This window comes from Phoxinus phoxinus (genome assembly GCF_949152265.1).
Source record: "Phoxinus phoxinus genome assembly, chromosome: 11".
In the NCBI taxonomy this organism is placed as follows: domain Eukaryota; kingdom Metazoa; phylum Chordata; class Actinopteri; order Cypriniformes; family Leuciscidae; genus Phoxinus; species Phoxinus phoxinus.
In genome coordinates, this window is record NC_136886.1 from 17553726 (window position 1) to 17580245 (window position 26520).

General features: G+C 36.9%; 1 protein-coding gene across 2 annotated transcripts in view; it reads right to left on the reverse strand.

The window, feature by feature from the left end:
• Positions 1-3433: 3433 nt before the first annotated feature.
• ryk (receptor like tyrosine kinase) overlaps positions 3434-26520 on the reverse strand; it is a 55692-nt gene continuing 32605 nt past the window's right edge. The window contains exons 8-16 of one of the 2 annotated variants that reach the window (XM_079627385.1): positions 25721-25804; positions 23254-23379; positions 18854-18940; positions 17445-17514; positions 12808-12940; positions 9232-9341; positions 8638-8797; positions 4430-4566; positions 3434-3706 (exon numbers count right to left, since the gene is read on the reverse strand). In XM_079627385.1, coding sequence (XP_079483511.1) covers positions 3595-3706; positions 4430-4566; positions 8638-8797; positions 9232-9341; positions 12808-12940; positions 17445-17514; positions 18854-18940; positions 23254-23379; positions 25721-25804 — 1019 coding nt within the window. In that variant the 3' untranslated portion in view covers positions 3434-3594. The remainder of the gene's footprint in view (positions 3707-4429; positions 4567-8637; positions 8798-9231; positions 9342-12807; positions 12941-17444; positions 17515-18853; positions 18941-23253; positions 23380-25720; positions 25805-26520) is intronic. The other variant, XM_079627386.1, reaches the window with a different exon arrangement.

A 26520-nucleotide genomic window follows, 5' to 3' on the forward strand; every position in this document is an offset into this window, starting at 1 on the left:
AACATTGTTCTTTTCTGACAAGTTTCCAAGAAGTGCTTATGACAGAGCTATTCTCTTAAGAGGGTAGTTTACCCAAAAATGCATATTGTGTTATTCACTCATTTTGCTCATGTCATTCCAAACCTGTATGACTGACATTCTTCCGTGGGACACAAAAGAAGATATATAATATATATATATATATATATATATATATTTTCAAGTCAATGAGGTCCAATGTTTTTAGGGTGCCAGCATTTTAAAATATCTAATTTTGTGTTACACTTTCTTTTAAGGTGTCCTTGTTAGTGTAATTATGCATTTAAATACTGAGTAATATTAAGTAACAACATACTTACTAGGGGTTAGGTTTAGGGTCAGTTGCATGCATTTATGCATAATTTACTGTTATTATACAATAAGCATTATGTAACAAGTACAATGCAAAATAAAGTGTTACCATAAAATGCATATAGGTTTAGAATAATATGAGGGTTTGAGTTAATTTAGTATTTTCTTTAAAAGTAGTCTACTCCAAAATGGAAAATTCTGTGATCAATTACTCTACCCATGTTGTTCAAAAAACAAAATACTTTAGTTAATCTTTGAAACAAAGATTAAGTGTCATGCTTCAGAAAGTTCAGAAAAACATAAAAGAAAAGTTAAAACAACAACAACACCACAAGTTAAATTCAAGCATGAAGAGATTTCATTTTATATGAACAATTTAATTTAGACTTTTATTTAGATTTATAAAATGGTTAGTTCCAGTCCTTGCTTCTGATTGGTCAGTAGCTGTGTTTTATTCACGATAAAGCATGACTAGATGACCGTTTCACCCCAACGGTTTTGTGCATCACTGCACAACTATGAGAATGATTCCTAGTCATTTTTTATTTGAGCCCATATTACACGGAACATTCTGTTGCTGTCCACGGTCAGAAACTATTTTTTCCAGCGGAAGGAATGAATTTAGTGATTTTACTTAATGAAAGTTGCATTGATACATATTTTTGGCTTTAATATTTGTATTGTGTGGTAGTAGCTGATTTATAAAAACAATAAGGCTAGTGCTGAATATGTCACGGCTTCACGGTGTGGTAACAACGCGCTTCAGCCGGCCCGTGACTTGTTCATCATACGGCACAGCCTCTCGCAGCTTACTGCTTATATAAACATTGATGAACATGCGATACGCACATACATAAATCACATCAAATACGGTAAACATCAAATAGCCTACTTGTTTGTCGTGCAAGAACCACAAACGTGTCAAAAGGTGAACGAAAGTATGGGACGACAGGAGTGATCGAATGACATTTTACATTTTTGGATGAACTATAACCGTTTAAGTGCATTCAACAATGAAGGCAAACTAGAGGTGTCATTGTAGAGCTCCATTCAATTGAAACACTACATAAAGCAATAATACATTATGAAATTGACAGCACAACAGTTTAAATGGTCAATAATACAGGTTGGTTTAATGGATTTGTTTTGTCGTGTTCATCTACTTAAAAGTTTTTTGTTAGACAGTAGCCTACCTGAACAAAAAGGTTCACGCTCCCCACCATGCCTTCCTTTGAAACATTATCATGAAAAAAGAATAGTGATTTAACAGGTCAGTTACACAAGAGACATTAATTTAACAGAGAACAGGTCTGATTGTGTCGTTTCAGAATGTTGTGGTTGCCAAGTTCTTCAGTATGTACTTGGTTTGTTGAATACACTTCTGCCATTAAGATTAAACTGTATTATACAGAATAAGAAAGGAGAACAAGATCTCTTTAGAGGGTGGGAATCTTTCTAAACCACTGCTCCAGTTTAACACTAAGCACATTCATTCATCCATCCAAAATGGAAAAAAAATATGACTTTCCATTACAGCATCACATAAAACTGAAAACTTTTAGAGGCTTTATCCTCTTTGTGGGTGCAACACAACAATGGATATTTCCCCCTCTATAACAGAAACAATGAAAGAAACATGAGAGTTATGTCATAGCTTTAGCAATGCTGATATTTCTTCACAAATAAAGAGAGAAAAAAATGGGTGGTAATTTTCCTTAAATATATGTGTGTGTGAGGGGGGGGGGGGGGGGGGGGCATTTCAAAGTGATATATACAAATCAAAAATGTATATTTATATGAAATTAAACTAATTATTAATTATTCAAAATGTACTCCTTTGACAGCAAGAATGCCATCAGAAATGTAAGCACTTCCATACACTCCAAAAAACATCTGGAACTGCTAACTTTAAGCTACGCAAAAATTATAGTACATTGATAAAATCAGTGTAATCTGTGTCATTAAGTTACAGTAATTAAGGATTGCACAAAGATAGTCAATCACCCCACAACTTACTGATGGCTTTTGGCTGCTCTGTTAAGATAAACATTTGCACAGTGATATTACCAAAAAAAGCACAACACTTACCATCATGATTCAATCATTGCAAAATTGTGCCATTCAGAAAAGTTCTTAACAGCTTTGATAACTGAAAATAGATGCTTCCATTGTACCAAGGACCAAGAGGTGGGAAAAAGTTAGGATAAAACCATCCTCCAGACTAAATCATGCACCAAAAGCAACAAACACCAACACCCAACACTGAGATCCCATTTTATTTAGAGGCCTCATTTAATTGATAGGTATGAATTCAGTTTACACAAAACCCCTTAAAAAAAGTCAACATGCAGTGATCACAAGGATAGAAAGAAGAGCCTATAGATTCAGAACAAAAGATTTGAAAATGGTGTCTAGGCCATACACTTCAAATATTCACAGTGACTCATGTTTCTTTTCTTGTCCATGTATTCATACAGTTTTAAACATACAAGGAAGGCATTGTTCTGACACAGAACAGTCAAACATCAAAAGAAGCTTTAGGAATTGAAAAAAAAAAAAACCCTGTATCAAAGTCCAGTTTGACTTGCAGGATCCCAACACGCTGCTTTACACCTCCACGACCATCTCATAATTTAAAGAGGTAAAGCTCATGCTCAGCTGTAGGGCTCCGTCATCTTTAGTCTCTAGTCCCAAAAGGAAAAAGTTATTATTTTTAAACGTCTAGTTTACGTACCAATTGCCGTGTCCGGGCTGAGGCTTTTTTTCTGTACAATTATTGTAAGTGGAGACCTAATTCTCTCACCAAATTATTTTAAAAACAGATAATGCAGGACATAATGCAGTGGAGATTAAGCTCCTCTCACTGAAGACTTTGAAAATATATGTACAGATTACTCCGAGCAATATTGTCCAGAAGGAAATTTCAGAAGTTTCTTGTCGTCTCTATTGTTTAGAAGAAAAAATAAGCTTCTTTGTGAAACAAAGAGAACAGCAGCTTCCTGTGGACATCCTAATACCAGCATTCCAATCAAATGTGGATGATATTCTTGAGAATCAGAAAGAGTCCTTGATATTTCACACATCTGTGATATAAAAATAGATACTGACCTCTGAAGCTACACCTTCCAAACAAAGCCATATTTAATATCGCATGAAATAAAAACACTTTACAAAATGGCTAGTTTTCTTATAAAGTAAGGCACTGCATTAACGTTTATTCTCTGGAATAGTGCTGTTCAACATCGCTGGCTGGTTTGAGTGAGTTTAGACGTAGGCCCCCAAAGCTGCATGGAACTCAGTGAGGCATTGGACGAGCTGTTGGAATTTGGGTCTCTCTTCTGGATCCAAGGCCCAGCAACACGCCATCACTGCAAATCTGAAACCGAGAACATCCTCGTATAAACAAAGCATTCACTTTTATCAGATCGGTGAGGTGACTGATGAAGCCATGGCAGATTTATCAAAGGAGAAAGTGCTGGAGTGGACAAGATGTATTGGTCTTGATTACATTTGACAGCAACAATTGAAACGGGCTTGAGTGAAAGTTGAGATCACTTTGCCGCTCTATTTCTATTCACGCTTTTAAATACACAAGGCAAGCCGCAGAACTCTTATTCATCACTTATTCTCTGGAGGAAAGCGTACTAAGCTACGATCCAACACTGATTAGCTTTTCCTGCGTTCTCTAAACTGTGTTCCGGCGACTGCACATAAGACAATTAATTTTGCTGTGTTTGGATCACTGACACGGTCAGCAGCGCTCGTTGCTTTGTAATTCCTGGCTGGTTCGATCGCCATGCTCCGGTTCCCTAGCTATTGCAGGATGCCGATAAGGGTCAGATTGTGCGGATAGCATGCAGTTGTGCTCGGGTAAAACTGTCCATTTAGGTTTCTAAAGGTTCAGTTTGTTTTCTCAGAAAATAATCAAGATTTAAGAAAGTTGTTGTTACTGACACTTTGGGAGCCTTGCCAATCACTCAGGAATGCAAGTTCACTATAGTTTATTTATTTTGAATGTATTTTCAACATTAAATCAGTACATGAAAATGAAGCTTTATACTCAAATTGACTGAAATACAGATTCAAATATCAAACTCACAATTCATCAGGGCAGTTGATGGGTTGTGCTATTCTGTAGCCATCCTTCAAATAGGCGGCCATCTCGAAGGGGTCGATGTCAACGTAGGGAGTCTGTCCCAAGGTCATCAGCTCCCACAGAGTTACCCCGAACGCCCACTGTAGGGAAACAACACACAATAACTCAGACCAGGCCGAGTGAGGCACGATGACTGAAACAGAAAGATGATCCCTCCCTTTCAAAAAGTGAGATCACTAGAGGCTGACAAATTATTTATAAACAAATAAATAGTATTTACAGATCAGTATCTAAAATGAAGGAATATATTCCTATTTGAATCTTCATAAAGGACAAGTGGGGGGTTTCTTGTTATAAGTAATTCCACATACGCAAAAACAAAAAACCTGCTGTTCTAATCAGCCAATCACATGGCAGCAACTCATGGTCAAGATGATCTGCTGAAGTTTAAAGTGAGCATCTAAATGGGGAAGAATAAAAGATAGGAAAAACATTGCCTGGTCTTAAAGGAGAACTCCGGTCAATTTTAACATTGAGCTCATTTTTTAGTAAATTTGGAGTGCTGTCAATACAGAGAACAACGACAAAATCAGTGTTGCCTACACCATGTTATCCTCTTTTTAAAATTTGCACCCTGTTGACTTCAATGGGGCAAGTTTTAAACCTGCTTTTAGCCTCTTAACATCCGTAATGTGTCATACAAGTGCCCAGCCATGTGAGTGATTCTTTTAGAGTTGACACGAGTGAATCTGACTGCAGTAGATGTGAAAGATATGAATAAAAATGATGTTATATCAGCCAGCGCAAATACCTGTATTTACGTCCTGTTTTCGGTCGAAGTCCAAAGTAGTCGATTGTCGATTGTCGAGTTCACGCGCGTGATCTAAGTAACTAAACCTATGCGCGTGAACTCGACATTCGACTACTTTGGACTTCGACCGAAAACAGGAACTAAATACAGGTATGTGCGCTGGCTGATATAACATCATTTTTATTCATATCTTTCACATCTACTGCAGTCAGATTCACTCGTGTTCACTCTGAAGGAATCACTCAACATGGCTGGGCACTTGTATGACACATCAAGGATGATAAGAGAAATAAAAGCAGGTTTAAAACTTGCCCCATTCAAGTCAATAGGGTGCAAATTTTAAAAAGAGGATAACACGGTGTAGGCAACACCGATTTTTGTCGTTGTTCTCTGTATTGACAGCACTCCAAATTTACTAAAAAATGAGCTCAATGTTAAAATTGACCGGAGTTCTCCTTTAAGAGTCTTGATTTCTGCTTCGACATTCAGATGGTAGGGTCAGAATTTGGTAAACAACATAAAAGCATGGATCCATACTTCCTTGTATCAACGGTTCAGGCTGCTTGTGGTGGTTTAATAGTATTGGGGATATTTTTCTTGGCACACTTTGGATCCTATAGTACCAAAGGAGCATTGTTTAAATGCCACAGCCTACCTGAGTATTGTTCCTGACCATGTCCATCTCTTTATGACCACAGTGCCTACTATTCCAGCAGGATAATGCACCGTCACAAAGCTCATCTCAAACTGGTTTCTTAAACATGACAATGAGTTCACTTTACTCAAATGGCTTCCACAGTCACCAGATCTCAATCTAATAGAGCAATTTGCATCATGGATGCAAGACGACAAATCTACAGCAAATGCGTGATGCTATCATGTCAATATGGACCAAAATCTCTGAGGAATGTTTCCACCACCTTGTTAAATCTATGCCACACAGAATTAAAGCAGTTCTGAAGACAAACTAGGGTCCAACACGTTACTAACAAGGTGTACCTAATAAAGTGAGTGAGTGAGTGAGTGAGTGAGTGAGTGAGTGAGTGTGTGTGTGTGTGTGTGTGTGTGTGTGTGTGTGTGTGTGTGTGTGTGTGTGTGTGTGTGTGTGTGTGTGTGTGGTTGTGTGTGTGGTTGTGTGTGTGGTTGTGTGTGTGTGTATGCATGCATATGTATATATATATATATATATATATATACACACACACACACACTTAAAATATATGAGTGCATTCCTTTTTTTTTTTTTTTTTGAAGAAAAAAAACCCAATAAATCATAAATAAGAGGCCGTTTCAAATGCACCCCTATCTGGATCTGTTTGAGTCATGAAGTCCCCTTTAGGGCATTTAAGGGACATCAGTAGCATTATGGAAACAAAGCATTCCAGTAACACAAAAGAAGGAAATCTAGATTTATTCTATTGGTTTTGGACACAATCACGGCTTGTTCACAGAGACATTTAAGAGGCTTCAAATCAAATAAATATGCAGTCATGCCCATTCAACGTGTATTAAGATGTTTGTTCTACATCATTAACCATGAAACAAACTGATGTGCAAACTAATGTAATTACAGAGTGTTATAAAAACAAGTTCAAGTCAATCAAGTTTGTTAGACGTCAGTCAATTTTGGATATAAAAAATTTCCATGACTATAAAAAGCTGCATTACTTTCAGTGCGGTAAGGTGACTTTTTAAACCGTTCTCTGTGTGTCTGCCCTGCAGGGATATGTGTTGTTAACACCAAACAATAAAATAACTGTACAATTATGTGCGCGCTACCTGACTGCAGAACAAACTTGAAATGCATCCTCCCCATTCATTAAAAGACAATCCAGACCATCTTTTATTTCTTGACATTTAAAAACAGACAAGCTTCTTTACATATAAATGGACGTTGTCTCCTGCACTGATGTGTTTGTTGAGAAGCTATAAGAGGGTAACTGGGCACAGATCAAAGTTGACATCCACTGCTGATCTGGCATTTTGTCTCATGTCTCACTGGGTGGGTGGTATCCTGCACTACAGCTCCTTGCGGTAAATGAATCTCCAGCGTATCCCAGTAAACGAGACTAAATTTCCATACCAGGCCACTGCTCATCACCAGCTCCTATTGTATTATGATAAACAGAACCTTAATAATTGTTCCTGGCATGAGGGCAGCACCAGACACTATTGTTCTGTTAGTCTGAAGGAATGCAGAGGTCAGATTGCTGACAGGTTTTGGCCCGGTGTGTCATTTATGAGGCGGCCAGGCGGCGTTCAGAACTTCCTGGCTGTCTAGGGTGGGTTGTTTCCTTGGCACTTTGAGTGAGACGGACGGGAACGTAGAGTGTTGCCACAAAAACACACACAAACAAATGTCTCCCTCATTCACCTCTCAGGAAGAAAAAAATGGTTTGCTTTGCTATTTCCTAAGCCCAAGTTTGTTTAAAAGGATAGTCATTCTAATCAAAAATCATAATTTAGTCTCTAGTGTCATTCCAAACCCATATAATTTTTTTTATATATGAGAGATTTCTGTCCCTTCATAGAAAGTCCAATCCACCTGGATTTTGAAGAATTGACGGATTTAATCCATACTTGCTTTATGCACAAGTACAAATGTCATTAGTTCTCACGCATCATATTTGAAGGTCCTTCACCATATTTTATGTGCTCTACATATGTGTGCTGATCAATGTTTATGTGCGAATAAAAGCCTAAATTAAATCTGTTTTTTATGGATTTCATTATGAAGTGAAGCGTCAACGTTTTGATCAATAGGAGATTCAAAGGTGGGACAGAAGTCTTTCAGGTTTCATTAAACCATTCATTTTTGTTTCATAGATGAATGAAAGTCTCGAGTTTGGAACGACATGAGGGTCAGTAAATGACTAATTTAATGTTTGGGTGATCTAACATTTTAACTATGTGTAATGTAGACTTGCAAAAATGTGAAATGTGATTGTAAACCTATTAAGACTTATCAAGAATATAAACATATTAGGGAAATTCAAAAGCATGTTAACTGCTGTAACCCTGCATGTATCAGACGACACAGGACTCAACATGTTCATGGGCTTCGGAAGCATGATTACTGTAATTGACAGCAGTAACAAAGCATGATGGAGCAGATAGTATGACGTCAAAGAAGTTATGCAATTTTAAAATTACCAGGATTTGGGACACAATCTTTGAAAATATTGGAGAATGTACAGGTACTCAATTTTACCAGTGCAATAAATTAATTTATAAACAAGCTAAAGCAGCAAATGACTATTGTAAGTTAAACAGGATACACTATTCTTTTACAGGCTAAATATCCATAGGAAGAGAAAAACAATACATTAGAGACCGCCTGCTGTTGGTATGAAACTAAATATTATGTGAGAAAAACAAAAAAAGGAGCAGCAACTCTTACCACATCACTGGCGCTAGAAAAGTCATTGTTGAGCAAACTCTCCAAAGCCATCCAGCGAACAGGTCGGTTCTCATTGTCCCCGAGGCAGTGATAGTCCATGGGGAAGAGATCACGGGCCAGTGCATTATCTGTGATCTTCACTTGCATGCTGTTATCAATTCTACAAAAAACAACAACAAAAAACAGAGACATAAGACATATACATAAAATACAATAAAATACGCATTGATGTTAATGCATACTGATGGTAAAAAATTTAAATAAATGCTAGAACTTAATAATATATATTTAGGACACCCTTTCAGCTTAAGTCTTGACATTACATGTGCAGCATTATTGCCAGCATTGAATGGGAGGGGATTCAATATGTTAAATATCACCCTCAATTGATGATTGTTTTCATAATATGTAAAAAATACAGCCAACCAGTCATTGTCACAATTATTGCAATAATAACCATTGACTGTACATTCTCTTTTTAATAGCAAATACCAAAATGTAACACTTGGTGCAGCTGTATACTATACAGCTTCTGTACCGCAGAAGGTGTAAGATGGTAAATAGTGAGACAACATGAGGTCAAATTGCACTTACACACAGTTTCTGGCCGCCAGGTCTTTGTGAATGACCTCTCTCCGTGCCAGGTAGCTCATTCCACACGAAATCTGTATTGCCATGTGGACCAGGTCTTGCTGAGAGATGGCCTGTATGTGTAACAAGAGATAGTGGACAAAATGGTTACAGTGTTCAAGACGGACATTTTAAAGGTCACTGCAAGTGTGAGAACGTTTTTAAATGGCAATAAGAGAGATCCAACATGATAAACTGAAAGACGCAAAAAGTGAGAACACAAAGTGACAAGTGGGTAAGCAGACACTCGTGGTTAAGCTTCACCTCTTGGGAAACCAGACTTGATGGAGCAACAAGTTCCTCTGTTGAATCTCAGTTGGTAGGAAGAGTCTGACGTCTGATGTAATGACAGTTACCTCTCATAAACATAAACATCCTTTGCACCTAGAGCCAAAGCCAAACACTAACGCTTTAACTGTTTAGAGGGAGTGGCTCAACGTCATGCACCCTTGTATAATCTATCCAGAGCCAGACACAAGAAACCCTGGGTGCTAACTGACAGGGTCATAACATAATCCTCTATAAATGAGTGGCCTTTTCCCCCCTGAAGAACTATACGCAAGGCTTTAGAACAAAATAATTGCAGTGTATGACAAACTCGGGTGTCAGATGAGTTCGATGGTGCATGCTCATTCCTGTTTGTTCAGTGTGAATTTGGTTAGCGTGATTTAGACTGAAATGTTTACACAAGAGAGAATGTTGTACGTGTAGAACCATAGGGATGGGTCAATAAGAGTGACTAGTGAATCTAAACTTTTTATCCTTTTTAGCTGGAGAGTCTTAAAGGGGATCAATTTAGAGACATAACTTATCTGAGAGGGTGTGCTTTAGCATGACTACAGTCTAACAGCAACTGTATGACTGTCAACATGCTAAACCTGTCTTTGAGAAGTCACGTCTCTAAATGAGTCCCCATTGCAAATCACCTGCTGTAAGCAATGTTTTGGTTAGTTAAGCACAGATATTAAAATATAGGTCAAAAATAATAAACTGATAATTATTTTAACTTGTAACTGATACATTTTTGTTGAAAATAGAGTTTAAAAAACCCCCAGAAATATTGTAAAATATAATTACAATTTAAAAAAATGTATATTTATTTATTATTTAAATTCTATGTTATTTAATCCTGTGATGGCTCAGTCAGAATTTTCCAGTCGTCAGAGGCATATATTAAATAAATTATTCTAATATGCTGATTTGACGATTACTTTTTAAAAAATGTTATTACCATCACAGTTGTGCTGCTTAATATTTTTGTGGAAATGGTGATGAAGAATGTTTTTCAGGATTCTTTAATAAATATTAAGTTCAAAAGAACAGCATTTATTAGATTTTTTTTTTTTTTTACAAATTGAAAAGCCTTATTGTCGCTATTTACTTAATGCATACTTGCTGAAAAAAGTATTAATTTCTTTAAAAAAAATATATATATATATATATTTAAGTTACGAGACACAATGCATCCATAGTTTCTGTTAAACAGAAGATTTAGACATTTTAAATATGCAAGCATTAATATTTAAATGTTGCTCTATGTTGGTCAGACAATCATCTTCAGTCACTATGTTGTGCCTCTCTTAAAAACAAGATACCTGCATAAGTTCCATTCATTCTGGCTCAATCCAGGTGTTTGATCAGCAAGCATCTGGTGGACCGTGTACAAGACCCTAAAAACCAGCCTAATGATAGTGCTTCCTCAACCCTGACTACTCATTCAGACTGAGCCATTTTAAAAGTATGTAGTTTTGCACACCCTTTAAAGGCTGCAAACAGACATGAATCTAAAACTCAGTTCAAGTGAAAGGTGAAAATCTTGGCAGTAAATACAAAAAGCAACCTTCCACTTTCAATGCCAAAATGCATGGTATTATCTAAAGCTTAGATAGTTCAAATGATATACGATTTTCAAAAAGAAAAAGGCAATTGCACATAACTGAAACACTGCCACAACAAGCTTGGTCCTGCAGTAGAAATAGCCTGATAGCCTGAAGTATCCATTTAACCATTTTGAGAGTACATCTGTCTGCCCGACTGAATTTATGTAATCTTGTCTTTGAAGAGGGTTCAGTTGCAGCCGAATAAAAGACGGCCCATCACAAAGGCTCGATTGTGCACAGAACACTACTGTAAAGCACCTATCATAGAAGGTTCGCTCGATGTTGACAGATGATCTGCACAATGAATTCGTTGTTGTGAAGAAAGCAATTAAATCAGGATAATCTGAGCATTCCAGGTGTTCTGCTGGAGGGTATCTAATATAAACACCTGCCTCAGACTGATATATGGCTAACATGAGGAGTGTCATGCACTACTTGTTAGCTGAATTCACACAGTCCAAAAACTAGTCTATGCATAAATGTGGATTCAGTTTAAATGTTGCATGTTATATAACCCAACCTGCAAAATGAGTGTTGTGCTTTTCACAACTAATGTCAAAGCAGTGAAGCAGTGGATAGTCTAATCATTCAAACTTCTTTTTGATTTGATAATGTGAAAATACATTGACATATTTAGATATTTCATATACACTACCAGTCAAAAGTTTTGGATCGGTAAGATTTTTAATGTTTTTAAAAGAAGTCTCTTCTGCTGACCAAGGCTGCATTTATTTGATTAAAAATACAAAATTAAAACAGTAATATTGTGAAATATTATTACAATTTAAAACAGCTACTTTCTATGTGAATATATAGTAAAGTGTAATTTATTCCAGTGATCGAAGCTGAAATTTCAGCATCATTACTCCAGTCTTCAGTGTCACATGATTCTTCAGAAATCATTTTAATATGATGATATGATCCCCAAGAAACATTTCTCAATATTATCAATGTTGAAAACAGTTATTTAAATTTTTATTTCAAGACTCTTTGATAGAAAGTTCAAAAGAACAGCATTTATCTGAAATAGAAAGCTTTTGTAACATTAAACACAACCGTTCAAAAGTTTGGGGTCAGTAAGAATCATTTAATTTTTTGGGTGAAAGAAAAAAATAAATCAAAACTTTTATTCATCAAGGATGAATTCAATTGAACAAAAGTTACAGTAAAGACATTTATGTTACAAAAGATTCCATTTCAAATAAATGCTGTTCTTTCTTTTGAACTTTCTATTAAATCAAAGAATCCTGAAAAAGAATTGTATACGACTGTTTTCAAGATTGATCATAATAATGAATGTTTTTGAGCAGCAAATCATCATATTAGAATGATTTCTGAAGGAGTATTGATGCTGATAATTCAGCATTGATCACAAGAATAAATTACATTTTAATATATTAAAATAGAAAACAGTTGTTTAAAATTGTCATATTACCTAACAATATTACTGCATTTTTTGGTATTTTTAATCAAATAAATGCAGCCTTGGTCAGCAGAAGAGACATCTTTTAAAAACATAAAAAATCGTACCGATCCAAAACTGTTGACTGGTAGTGTATAATGAATGAATAAATTTGTGTTTGGCTTGGTTTTTTTTATTTTTTATTCCTGCCTCAAATCACAACTGGCATAAAATCTCTCTATATTGTAGTAGTCTCACCTGTGGGTTGTTGGCCTCAGCAAGCTTACACTGGCGCAGGAAAAGCTTAAGATTTCCCCAGTTCATATAAGGCAACATGACCATGGGCTTCTCACCATCTTCTATACACACATGGCTGATGGGTAACAGGTTCCTAAATGGGAACAGACCGGTGAAAAATGGGTTAAAGTTTGTTGGTGTAGGTAAAAGGACAAATGGCAGGAGAAGGCCAAGTTTTCAAACATTTCTGCAGGAAAAGACAAAACTATTACACAACCACACATTTAAATGTGGGGGATTCAATGAAAACATCTAGAGAAAAGAATTACTGTTATTAGATTCCCGCTAGCAGTGATACACAAAGTAGACAGGAAGTGACATGCTACCCAAGGATACTTGGGTCTACTCTGCATAATACTATTTCAATCATTGATTCGTTTCTGTCAAGGAAAAGTTAAAGTCATGGGCTGCGCTGACCGTTTAACCCCAGACACGGGTCTGCGTGACTGCAAAGCTCGGAGCGCTCGGGACAGGATATGGGTCTGAGCCCATCCCAAAAGGCAACCAAGCGGGAAACAGAAAAATCTAAACAGAATGTTCGACCTCAGGGTTGTTGTACTGCCGCTATATGAATATCAGGAAAAAGATTTTGAATGAAGATGAAGTGATATTTAATATTATGTGAAGTTATGCGGATACAGTAGATTTACAAAATCAGTATTCATTTTTTAATGTCATTCTATTCCAAGAGACCATTTATTTAGCTTTTTTTCCCCAATATGATCATTTTTAGTTATTTAAAAAAAAAGTTTCAACCAATAAATAAGATATTACATTTCTATACTATTTTTTTTAAATAAAATAAAAATAAGACTAAACTTAAGCCAATCATTGTAAATGTCACAAGTGGTTATTTGGTTAAAGCTTAAATTTAACAACAACAACGACAACAAGATTTATGTTTGTTTTAGGATGAATTATACGCTTGCACTTAAAGTTACTCTAAATACATAAATAATGTTTTACACTAATACAGATACATTTCTAATATCAGACAGTAGATCAACAATATGGCAGAAATATATACTGGTATATATTAAACGTCCAGGCACTGGTCCTAAACCTGGATTCACTGAGATCTTTTGTTAGATAGCCGGCACCAGCACAAAACTTGTCACTAGATTTGTGAAGTTCATGAAATAGAATCTCTGGAGGGAATTTGTCTTAATATTTTTAGTTGCCTTGCCTTACTCAAACAAGGCAGAAAGTGATTTATAAGAATAGTACATCAGAAATGTATAACATCTAAAACTACACTCATTTCTATGAAGCATGGAAAAGGAGAATGCACTGATGAAGAAAGAATGCAGTGGAAGACAGACAGTAATTCACCCTGCAGAGGAAGTGTGTAGATTAGTAGTCATAGAAGTGTCATAGCTGGGCTGTGGTCATCACATCACTGTCACAACACTCAAACATTACACAAGTATATTATGTCATACTTCTCAAAACCTCTAATCTGCTTGTGTGTTTGGTAACATTGCTGGGCTTTTTTGTTAAGTGCAGTAAACTAAAGATTCTCCTGCTCAGTGTAGAGAGTCCTACATAAGATCCCTCTGATTCACAACACAGCTATGGCAAGCTTTGTTCATATATGAAAGGATTGGTTTAAAATGAAATCATGTGCACCACTAGCATCAGAACTACAAAAATGAACATGAGCATGTCTACATCAAATACAATACAAATTAAATATATATATATATATATATATATATATATATATAATTAAAGCTGCAAGCAGCGATTGCGGGCCCAAGCCGGTGGCACCGCCACCCTGGTGCCTTTAGTGGAACTAAAGGCACCGGGTGGCGGTGCCACCGGCTTGGGCCCTCCATCGCTGCTTGCAGCTTTAATTATATATATATATATATATATATATATATTTAAAAAAAAAATATATATATATATATTATGTAAATTATTTTTCCCCCCTATTTTTAACATATATATTATTATATATATAATAATAATATATATATTATTAACATTTTTGAATGCTAAACTATTCTTTTTATAGGCTTTGTACTTTGTACACTTTGTACACTCACGTTTCAATATAGAAAAATTAAAAAAATGTATTATGAACGGCACAAACTGTACAAATGACTATTTAAACAGAGCAGTGTAATTTTTATATGTAAGATTGACTATTTTATTATTATATTTTATTAAGGCTATAATGAACATTCTGCGATGTCAAGATTGCAATGCTGGAGTGCTGTGTGTGTGGTGTGTGTGTGTGTGTGTGTGTGTGTGTGTGTGTGTGTGTGTGTGTGTGTGTGTGTGTGTGTGTGTGTGTGTCTGTGTGTGTGTGTGTGTGTGTGTGTGTGGCTCGATCGAACAATGGAGACATAAAACATACTCCGTCATTTTGTTCATACAGACCATCATTCAAAATGCAAAGTGTTTCCTTATATTTGTGTACACTCGCAATGAAACACAACATTGTGCTTTTGTTAAACTATAAACTCTTGTCAAACTGTAACCTACAACTGTCACCCAACCAAAATCACACACACACACACACACACACACACACACACACACACATCCCCCCTCCCCTCCCCTCCCCACACAGACAGACACACACACACACACAGAATGGCAGAGAGACAGAGAGAGAGAAAATACACATTCAAACCACAATATCTGACTTCCTGTTGGTCGGAGCTAATGACTGTAAATTAGAAAGTTGTCCGGATCGAAGAGAAGAATATACGTACCGAGTTTGGTTACTGTAGGTAAAACTATAACTAAGTTATAACACACTTTATGCATTCTTTTTTAATCATAAATTTGTTTCCTCGCCAAGGCCAAACCGTTCGAGATATCAAAAATCCCCTGGCAATTTATCATCCTCCATGTCTTGACTTCATGCTGACCGAGTTTCGTGGTCATCGGATGAATTCTCTAGGAGAATTGTTTCAAATGCGAGAGCAAGCGTTCTCCAATCAACCCGTAATAGCCGACTTCCTGTTGGGCTGGCGTAAAACTTGACCCAGGGAAAGTTGTTCGGCCCGATTAAATCTATATGTGTACCGAGTTTCATATTAATTCATGCAAGCGTGTTTGATATACGGACAAGTGTTCGAATCCCATTCCAGGGGGCGCTGTCGAGCCCCCCTGCCACGCCCGGGTACCAGCTTCAGTCCGGCTCTAATGGCCGCGGGTTCTGACCTGTGTGCAAAATTTCAAGAGTTTTCGAGCACGTTAAGGCCCTCAAAAGTGCCAGAGATTTTGCACACAGCAGAGAAAGGGTTAAACTAAACTAGCCCCCCTCCTCACACACACACACACAGAGACGCAGAGGGAAAATGCTCCAAACAGTACACATTCAAACCAAAATATCTGACTTCCTGTTGGTCGGAGCTAATGACTGTAAATTAGAAAGTTGTCCGGATCGAAGAGAAGAATATACGTACCGAGTTTGGTTACTGTAGGTAAAACTAATACCCCATTTTTGACTAAAGGTGGCGCTACTGAGCCCCTTACCACGCCCGTTTCTGAAACTTCGCACATGTCTATTAAACAATAAATGTCAAATGCATGTTGAGTTTCATGCAATTTAAAGCATGTTAAGAGCCTCAAATGCATCCAAAAAGAATATAAAAGTTTAAAGCGTTGCCATGGCGACAGTATTAAAGATATCAATAATCCTTTCACAGGTCTACATCTGTCGTGTGTTTACATTATACAGATGAAGTTTGAAGCAAATCGGGTAAAAATAAGAGGGTGATTTCAAAGCATTTTGAAAGTGACACACTTCCTGCTGCCAGTTGGTGGCGCTATAACTTTGACTCACAATAGTCACATCCATGTGATCGGCCTCTTACAGCGAACACACTGCTGAAGTTTTATCAAGATCAGTTAATGTATGAGGATGTTATAACACACTTCCTGTTTCCAATATTCGCCATAAATTCGTTTCCTCGCCACGGCCAAACCGTTCGAGATATCAAAAATCCCCTCGCAACTTTTCATCCTCAATGTCTTGACTTCATGCACACCGAGTTTCGTGGTGATTGGTTGAATCGTCTAGGAGGAGTATTTTAAATTCCATTGCATGTGTTTTTTAAACTACGCCAAATAGCCGACTTCCTGTTGGGCTGGGGTAAAAAGTCAGAGCATGAAGGATATATGAACCGATGAGATCTATAAGTGTACCGAGTTCCATATTATTTCATGCAAGCGTGTTTGATTTATGGACCAAGTTTTCGGACCCCGTTCCAGGGGGCGCTGTCGAGCCCCCCTGCCACGCCCGGGTACCAGCTTCAGTCCGGCTCTAATGGCCGCGGGTTCTGACCAGTGTGCAAAGTTTCAAGAGTTTTTGAGCACGTTAAGAGACCCAAAAGTGGCAAAAACCTTGAAAAAAAAATTATTATAAAGAAGAAGAAGAAGAAGAAGAAGAAGAAGAATAACAAAAAATCCTTAGAAGAACAATAGGGCTCTGCGCCCTTTCAGGGCTTGGGCCCTAATTATTCTGTACAAAACTCACCATTCTCACCCAAATTAAGAGGAGATTTCGCAAGAACATAATTCAAACAGGGCAAGTTCTTCAAGCATCAAGAAATCAGCACGAGATGTATGTGGCTCACCTGTGGTGAAGACCCCGTAGTTTACAGCTTTCTGTAAGCATCATGGTCACCTGTACCTCCGAGGCGTGATCTGCACAGTCAAATACAAGAACAGCGAGTCAAACGATTTGTGACGCAACCCTGTACAACCCGAACGCGAGGCAAACCTGACAAAAACAGGTGTCACAGCCTTCTCATCACACCAATCAAAATGTTAGGTAAACCCTAGTCTCAGCCTGTTGCACACCCATGGACCGTTGGCTGAACGTCTGATGCATATGGGACGCTTAACTGGAAACACTTCGAGATTTTCTAAGTCGTCATCTGGTTGGTTTAGTAGGACTAAAGCTTTCAAAAACAATTCACCACAGAAGTGTCAGATTTTGGTCACACAAAGCTATATTATGGCTTTGGCTGAGTTGGACATATAGCATATGGACTACCTTTTTGAAGCTTTTATGGTGCTTTGTCTATTTTTAGAGCTTGACATGCCCAGTACTCATTCAGATTCATAATGAATCTAATGAAAAATGAGGCCAGAATATTCTTAGATCCGCCTTTCGTGTTCTACAGAAGAAAGTAAGGGTGGTGAACACAAGGGTTTGCTCGGCTCGTTTGGCCCAAAAAACAAAACAAAAAAAAAACATTTAGTCCTGGTCCACTTAGCATTCAGATTCATTCAGATGCATTCAGCATTTTAACCCCGAACCTAAAGGCATAGGGATACGTTCACAACGTGAGCACATGACAAAATATTTGGGGGTTTAAAGAGACCAAGTAATTGTTTTGCCCTTTCAAGGAAGTCCTTGTTAGAAAAAGGTGCATGTAGGTCCTGAAAAATGCTTCACCTTGTACTTGAGAAAGTCTGGTTACTCTAAAATTTAGTCTAACTCCTTTCAGCCAGTCTCACTGATGGCTGGCTGAGTGAGCACATTGAGAATGAGTTCACAGAGGTCTGGTTTTATCTTGGAGCACAGCTTTTGACGGATGCTTGGAGAGTATGGGTAAAGTGTATTGTTTCCGGTCCCTTGGGCAAGGGCCGGGAGGGGAAACCGAACAGCTTGGCACAGCAAAGGCTGGTATAATGGCATTGTCTGGTGGTTGGCATCAGTCCTGTGCTGTAGTAAACAGGGCACAAGGGCAAATGAAGGGGTGACCAGTGTGATAGAAAAGGCTAAAGTTTCTCATGGCATTTGCATTTTCCACAGAAACTGCTGTCAAAGTATCAACATTTTAAAATACCGCAGTGTCATTCCTGTATTATGAACTTTTATAAATAACAGGTGCATTACCACAAACTATCCCTCATATGGTTTCCTGGAGAAGTTTTTTTTTTTTTTGGATCATGTTGGGAAAGTAATTTTAAAAGGTTAATTTTAGATTATTTGACTCGAGGCAAATATCAAATGAGAATTAAACCGAGGACGTACCTTTCACTGCCTTCACAAAGACTTGTTTCTCTTTGCTTGGGTCCTTCTCGTCAAGCAAGACTCCATGAAATATGCGGCCAAAGGTCCCTGAGGATCAAAATAAAGTCACTTTATGAAATCAGCTGACAATGAAATCTCTGTATCTTTATAGAAATATACAAACATTCAATTATGAGTGTCTCACTTAAGGCTGGGCAATAGTATTCTTAGGGTGTTTGTTTGGTTCGATTGAATCAAACTCAAGTTTGTGTCCCCCCTTGGTCCGGATCTTTTGGGCAGGTGTGAATACAGCAAATCGCACTCGGGTGCGGACCAAACAACCGAACCAAGACCCAGCTGATAAGGTGGTCTCGGTACGGTTCCAAACAAACTCTGGTACGGTTCGTTTACGGTGTGAACATGAACCGTCTGCATCAATTGCAGAAAGCACTGCACCTTTTTTGACAGGGTCAGATTTTTAATATGTAATTTGGGGTGATGAAATGTCTATATATTAGTGTTGCAACGGATCGCAGTTGATCTGTGTATATGGACCAGCTGCCCCACTGTTCAGCACGCATGTGATTCGCGGATTAACTACTAAAATTAACCATCATAGACAGAAAGTTTATCATTTGGACGTGTTTTGTCTTGCCAATTTACACATTCAAACTATTTTAAACACAGAAGGAGGGGAGAAAATCGTGACTCGTATGTTATCTGTGACCACAGCCGCACGCACCCCCAGCGCGCGCACGCAGAGAGAGAGAGGCGATAGAGAGGCACGTTAAAGCACTCGAACACTGAATTGATTCCTCTTTTGCTTTTCCTTAAGACGGACTCGTCAATCAATTCTCAGCAATATTTTTCAAATATTGAAATGTTTTATAAAATATTAATTCTAGTTCACTGCATCTTTGAGATGAAACAACATGCCAATTTTTGCATGGTGAAAAGCTGAGCAGGTCTGAACAGGTATCCTTGATGACCTCAGTGAATAAAAACAACATGGATTTACCAGCAGGCGCAGGACAGTCTCTCACATTTCCACTACTGTTCTACAGCTTCTTAGACATATCTGCAGTTCCCATAAGCTCAGGTGACACTTGGGAATGTACCGTATCAAAGCATCTTGCAGAGCCGTGGGCCTCAGAGTAGACTGACTTTGGGTACTGTTACTAGGGGCACTAGCACCGCATCGCCCTACTACTTTTCTCTCTTATCTGATCCGTTTTTCCTCTATCTTGCCGCCATGCTTGTTATAACATGCCACCTTATCTCATGCCAGCTTGCTGACGTAGAAGCTTTAACCCCTGCATGTGATTACCTTTAAGTTGTCCTTTATTTACATAGGACCACAAATGAATGTATTATAGAAGAGCTTTAGGAAAATGGTTCCTACATTTTGGGACATGCTGTGAAGTTAAGTGAGGTGCTATATTGTGCATTTTTGTTACCCACCATGACCCTTAAAGTCTCATACTTGAAATCAGTTTAGTCAAATATGAATTATTATTCTGTATATTTTTCTTTTGAAAACACATTAAATATTGTAAAAAATTGTTATATTATACGCATGTTATATTATTTTTGGTGTTTTGCTTTTTTGCCTTTATTGAGTGCAACCGGACTACATGTCAAAGTGCTGCCCACAAGGCTATTGGCTCAGACAAGTTTTGATTAGCTTAACTCGCTTAACTCTCAGTGTCCTGCTAGCAAGACGCTTGATGCTCATATTTTATTGCCTTTTTTTCTACCTGATATTTTAGTAGTCATCATAAATTAGGTATCATTCTAAAGCTTATACGCTCAAAATTCATCCTGTGAAAACGGTTTTGAAATTGGACATTGCTTTACCATGGAAATGGTACTTTACAACTTTTTATCGGGCTCCTCCCCCTAGTGGGCAGTGTCATGTTTTATATTTCAAAATCTATTTTAACTATTTTATAATCAAAACCTTTACTAATCTTGAAAAAATTGTCTGACAAAAATCTCATAAAATGTTAAATGTTTTGTGATATCAACTTCAAATTTGGAACACAACTTGGTTAGACACAGCTTTGATTTAATAGTAATATTAGAGTACAAATAATTTTGTAAAATATATATTTTGTATAAAATATTTTTTTTTAGAATAGCACATTTGCTTTACAGTAATCTTAAAGTTCTATAACTTTTTTACACTTTCATTTTTAAGTGCAATAATCTGCTGAGTGTCTTCTTTAAAAAGTAACCAACCTTAGGTCTGTATTCCAAAGCATTCATGAATTACAACCATTTAATTTCTTGATCACTCCAGAATTTCTGTACTTCCATTTGTGTAATTTGACAGGCTAGACGACTTAGTAGTATTTCGAACTTGGAAAAAAATTTCACTGGTAGGGTATGAATTAAGATGTGTTATACTTTGGCATCAAAGTAACAAAGGTAATAAAAAAATTCTATAGTGAATTCATAGAGAATGTACCGATAAATGACAAAAATACAAAACTGTGTTCCATGGATGGTGTGTTTCTTTGCAGCAATGCAGAACTTACAAAAATTGCATCTAACCTTCAAAAAAAAAATGTACACATTGCATTATACATTATGCAACCGGCTGGGTTTCCGTTTCTGTTACAGCTTTCAGTCTCTTTAAGTAGGAGGGAGAACAACTGAGCATGGTCATTATGCACGACATTGGGGGGAGGGATTTCTTGGTAGGAAGATGCGTTTAATGCTTGCTTAAGTTTTGCCAAGAAACTAAGCACTGAATGTCCAAAGGCGTAAAGTTTTAGAGACATGTTTTGTGGTCAATTTTAAACACATGTGAATGTTTTCTATCAATCAGTAAATCCAGCTAACAGAACATAGTCAATGAACACAACAAGAGATTGTACAACGTACCTTCAGCTCTATGGAAATTCATTTATTATCCCCTCTAGTGATTACGATCCCATTTTAGTAAAATACATATTACTGCACAATAAACAGGATTAAAAACATGTGTATTTTGCTGTAGACACACTCCCTGAAATAAAAACAAACGAAATAAAAAAATAAATCTAATGCTGTTGTAGATTGTGACCAAAAAAATTAACTAATAACATGCAATTCAAAATGGAGTTTGTTTTTTACTTTTAAAAGTATAATTAATCCAGTGAACTACCGTAGTTGTCTTTACGCTCTCGACTTATAAACAACACCTACACCTTTTAACTCAAAACTAATGTATGTATTTATGAAGTTGATAGTCTCTTGTCATTTATTTGTTCTCCTTTTGAAAATATGAAACTTAGTTAATTTGGCCTATGGTTCATATTATTGTTGCTGCTTCTGTTGTATAAAAACATGCTGTGTTTTTATTATTGTGATATGAAGATGACAACAACAGTTATCACTTTAATTTCGGTCAGTGTCTCATATAAAGCGATCGTATGGTTTCACAAGACGTTTGAATCTCTTTTAAGGTGCTTATTTTGTCATTTCAGAGCTTGAAAGCCCTCATTCCCCATCCCTCATCCACCTTCATGTGGAAAACGCCAGGATTATTCTTCAAAAATTCCTCGGAAAAAAGGCAATTTCAATTTGGGACAACAAGAGGGTAAATGGTGACATTTTCATTTTGGGGTAGAAGAAGCCACACGCTTGCAACACTTTGGCCAAGCATTCATGTTTTTGGCCTTGGTATAACTACATAAAGCAATTGCAGCAAATATTTAATGAGTAAAAGAACTTTGAAATTTGTGCTTAGGCCATTCAAATAAAAGTATCGAACTGGTCATTAAAAAAAACACAAAGCAAATGGCCCTTCAAAAAGGATTAATTTCACATTTCTCCCAAACGTCCCATAAAATTGGTTTAATCAGATTAACTCTGTTCCTTTGCCAAGCCAGCACTTAAAACACAACACAATAACCCTCTATAAATAATAAATCAGCTCGTGGCCACACATACAGGATTTACTGATGGAAGAAGAATGCAATAGAGGGGAAATAGTGCATTGAGATTTTGCAAGAATGTAAGTTAACTAAGGCAGGTTCTTGACAGTTTTGTGTATGTTTTATAGCTTATGTGACTAATGACATTTGTCTCAACATCTTCTGTGCAGGCCCGAGCTGCGCTGGCACAAGGCCCAGCAGAGAGCATTTCTGTTTGGGCTCCAATTTAGTGCTTGAGTGCAGATTTCCCGCTGGAACAGAGCTCTTGTGTGATCCAACAAAATTATTTTGCAGGGGGAAGTGTGTCTAACCTCAGACCGAGTGTCCTAATGACGTGTTTGGTTGCCATGATGCAATTTCAGTTGAACAAGGTGTTTAACATTTCGATGGCACAGACAAGGACAGAATTCTAAGAATTGAGTCTTTCCAAAGCACACTATTAACTTGCTGTGGTTTCCATGTGCGTGTTTGGGGCATAATGACCTGTGGGATTATTACCTTCATGTAAGACGTCTCGAAGTGTGACTCTCTCTCTGGAGATGGCGATATCTTTGACCTTTGCCTTAGCCTCAAGGAGAGTTACACTTCTCAAGTCATTCTTCTCTATCCGCAATGAGGGATAACCTGAAATCACACACACACACAGCATTACAATAAGTGTTAACAATTTACATTAGAACTAATTAAAAGCCTCTTTAATGACAGGCAAATCAAAACAGAGGATTGCAGTATTATTTGAACAACTGGAAGTATTTAGACAATTCATCAAAGGAGTAAAACCGCAGCTTTGCCAAAGGCAAACACTGCAGTGTCACTCTTGCACAACATGTTTTGGTGTGTAACTGATTTTATCTCACAGTTATACAGAGTCAATTGTATTAAATGTTTAGAGAAAACTGAGTGTTTCATTCTGTCATTTAGCTGCAGCGTACTTTAAAATACACAAGCAGCTCCAACAGACAATGTCAAAAATGTTTATAATCAATACTTCACTTTGCCTTGATGTAAACATTATTACAATGATTATATAAATACAGTTGATTATGAATACAGAACAAAAAGCAAATACATTCACTTTTCACGAATACAACTACTAAGTCATTTAGACTAAGGGTGTATCTCAATCAGCTCCTTAACTTGTGAATCAGTGTGTAGTGTTCAATAATTCGGGCACTGGTAAGGACAGTAAAGGACTCTGACTCACTACACATTTGAGACACTAATGACTTTTTCCAGCGACGTGAAAACATCCTCATTGTACAATATCACTACTGGCATTTATGAACAACAGCAGAGCTGATATCTTTCTGACATTACTTGTAATGTTATTTAAAGTACATTATGATAAATGCATTGCTTGTTACATACAACATTTCAGCCGTAAATAAAATATAAATATTAGCTAGATTATGTTCATTACCTGTCTAGCAATGCATGTCTATGCTGAAATATAATAAAATAATGGTTGTATTTTTAAAAACATATAACGCTTGTCATTATGTGAAGTGTGTTGGTACACATGAAGTTTCGAGCTTCAGAACTTGCATTAAGGGAACATAGTGAGGATCGATCGCTGATTTTCACAGCGTATTGTGGGACTTTTTAGGAAGCAAACGTTTCAGTGCCCTGGAAGGATTCAGCGATTGAGACAGCCCTTAAAATGGCAGACTGATCAGTGTCCTGACTACTGACCTAGGGAGCTGATTGAGACGCACCCTAAATTTCTCCACTCATACCAAAATATGCATGATGCTGCCCCCAAGTGGTTATTGGGAGTAACTGATGCAAGACTGCTAACATGCCCTGTACTACACAGACACTAATCTGTAAAATAATAATACAAATATATCACGCAAATATTAAGCAGCGGTTTTTATCATTGCTAATAATAAGAAAAGTTTCTTGAGCACCAAATCAGCATTAGAATGATTTCTGAAGGACCATGTGAAAGAACAAATGCATTGCCATCACAGGAATACATATATTTTTAGAAAACATTTAGAAAACATTTATTTTAAATTGTAACAATATTTTCACAACATTGCATTTGTTTGATTAAAAAAATTGTCTTGGTGAGCAAAAGAAACTTCTTTCAAATACATTAAAGAGATCTTACCGACCCTTTTGAATGGTAGGTTAATGTCAAAAAGTGTAAACTATCAAAACATTATTATGTTTGATCATCACAAATAATCTGACACACCTCCAACTCAACACAGGAAATGAGTGTGGGGTGGGACTATCTGTTTGGCTGAAGAATGACGGTCAATGGGAATGACACCCCTCTTAAAAGAATAATTATTTTCAATGACTGTTTCGTGCTGCCAGTGGTGCAGGTATTACTTCACATTTAAGACCAGGGGCCAGTTGCATAAACAGCCACAATGTTAAGAACTAGTCTGACCAAGGGGTAATTAGTCTTACTTTTTGGATTCAAATTAGACCAATCTATCTTTTTATGTAAGTGACTTAAAAAAAAGATGACTACCTTGTAAGACTAGTCTAAGCAGTGTATGCAACAGGCCACAGGCTGTGATGAAAACTTTAAGCTATTTAAAAAAAATTTTTTTTCCGATAAATCCTGCCTAAAATTCAGGTTTAATATAAAGTATATCTAAACAAACAAATAAATGCCAAATCATTTAATTAAAGAATTCAACAATACTAATTTTTGACAATTCATTCAAACATTATTTGTTACAAACATATATTTCCTATTTAAAAAAGAATTAAAAAAATAAACCGTTTAAGTAATAATTGACTATGGCCCTATGATTCTGGTTCTAATCATGCAGATGCAATGTAACACGGTGTGAACCAATCAACAAGCTTAGTGACGACCAATAAGAACAAAACAATGGTGATGGGGAAGAAGAAACCAGGTTAAAGATTGAAGGTTAGTGAACATGATTTAGTCATGATTTCCTGTTGCACTCTCTACCTGCTACACAGCAACAGAACTTACTTTTGGTTTCGTGCGAGGGGACACCAGGGTGAGGGAAGGAGGCGCCTGCAAGCTGGAGCATGGGTGCAGAGCCAGTTTGAGCATCTGATAGAGGAACGAAGGGGTGGAGGGAGGACAGAGTGAGAGAAAAAAATAAAAGAAAGATGGAGAAAGCTATATGAAGGATGGATATTCATAGCAGGTAGATGGTGCCTGAGCTATTTCACACACAAGAACAAGAGTGAGACATGAAAACACATGGTATAAGCATGAAACAGTGCACCAAGCATGTAAGACCACTAGGAGGCGCTACGCACAATATGTGTAAATAGCCTGTCAAATTAAGCAGATATCTCCACCATCAACTATCCACTAATTTATAAATATATTACAATGCTGGTTGACATTGTCTCTATTCTGTACTAATATATATATATATATAATATATATATATATATATATATATATATATATATATATATATATATATATATGGCCTTAAAAGCAATTAATATTCAGTAAATCGTAGCATTATGTATTTAACTGCAATTCGCACTGAATTGAACAGAAGTTGTAACTGTAACTGAATGTTTCCTAATTGAAGAATTTTGCAACATTTTGAAACTGTATTATATAAATCTTGACTTGATATATATTGTTCTAAAAAATAAAAATAATTTTGTTTGTTATAAATAAAAACGGTCTTGAACAACTTAGTTTGATATTTACTTTAATTACTTGATATTTACTCTAATGACATTGTGAAATTTATATTGTTACTTATGTGTCCAAACACTGTGAATACAAGACTCATGGGATCA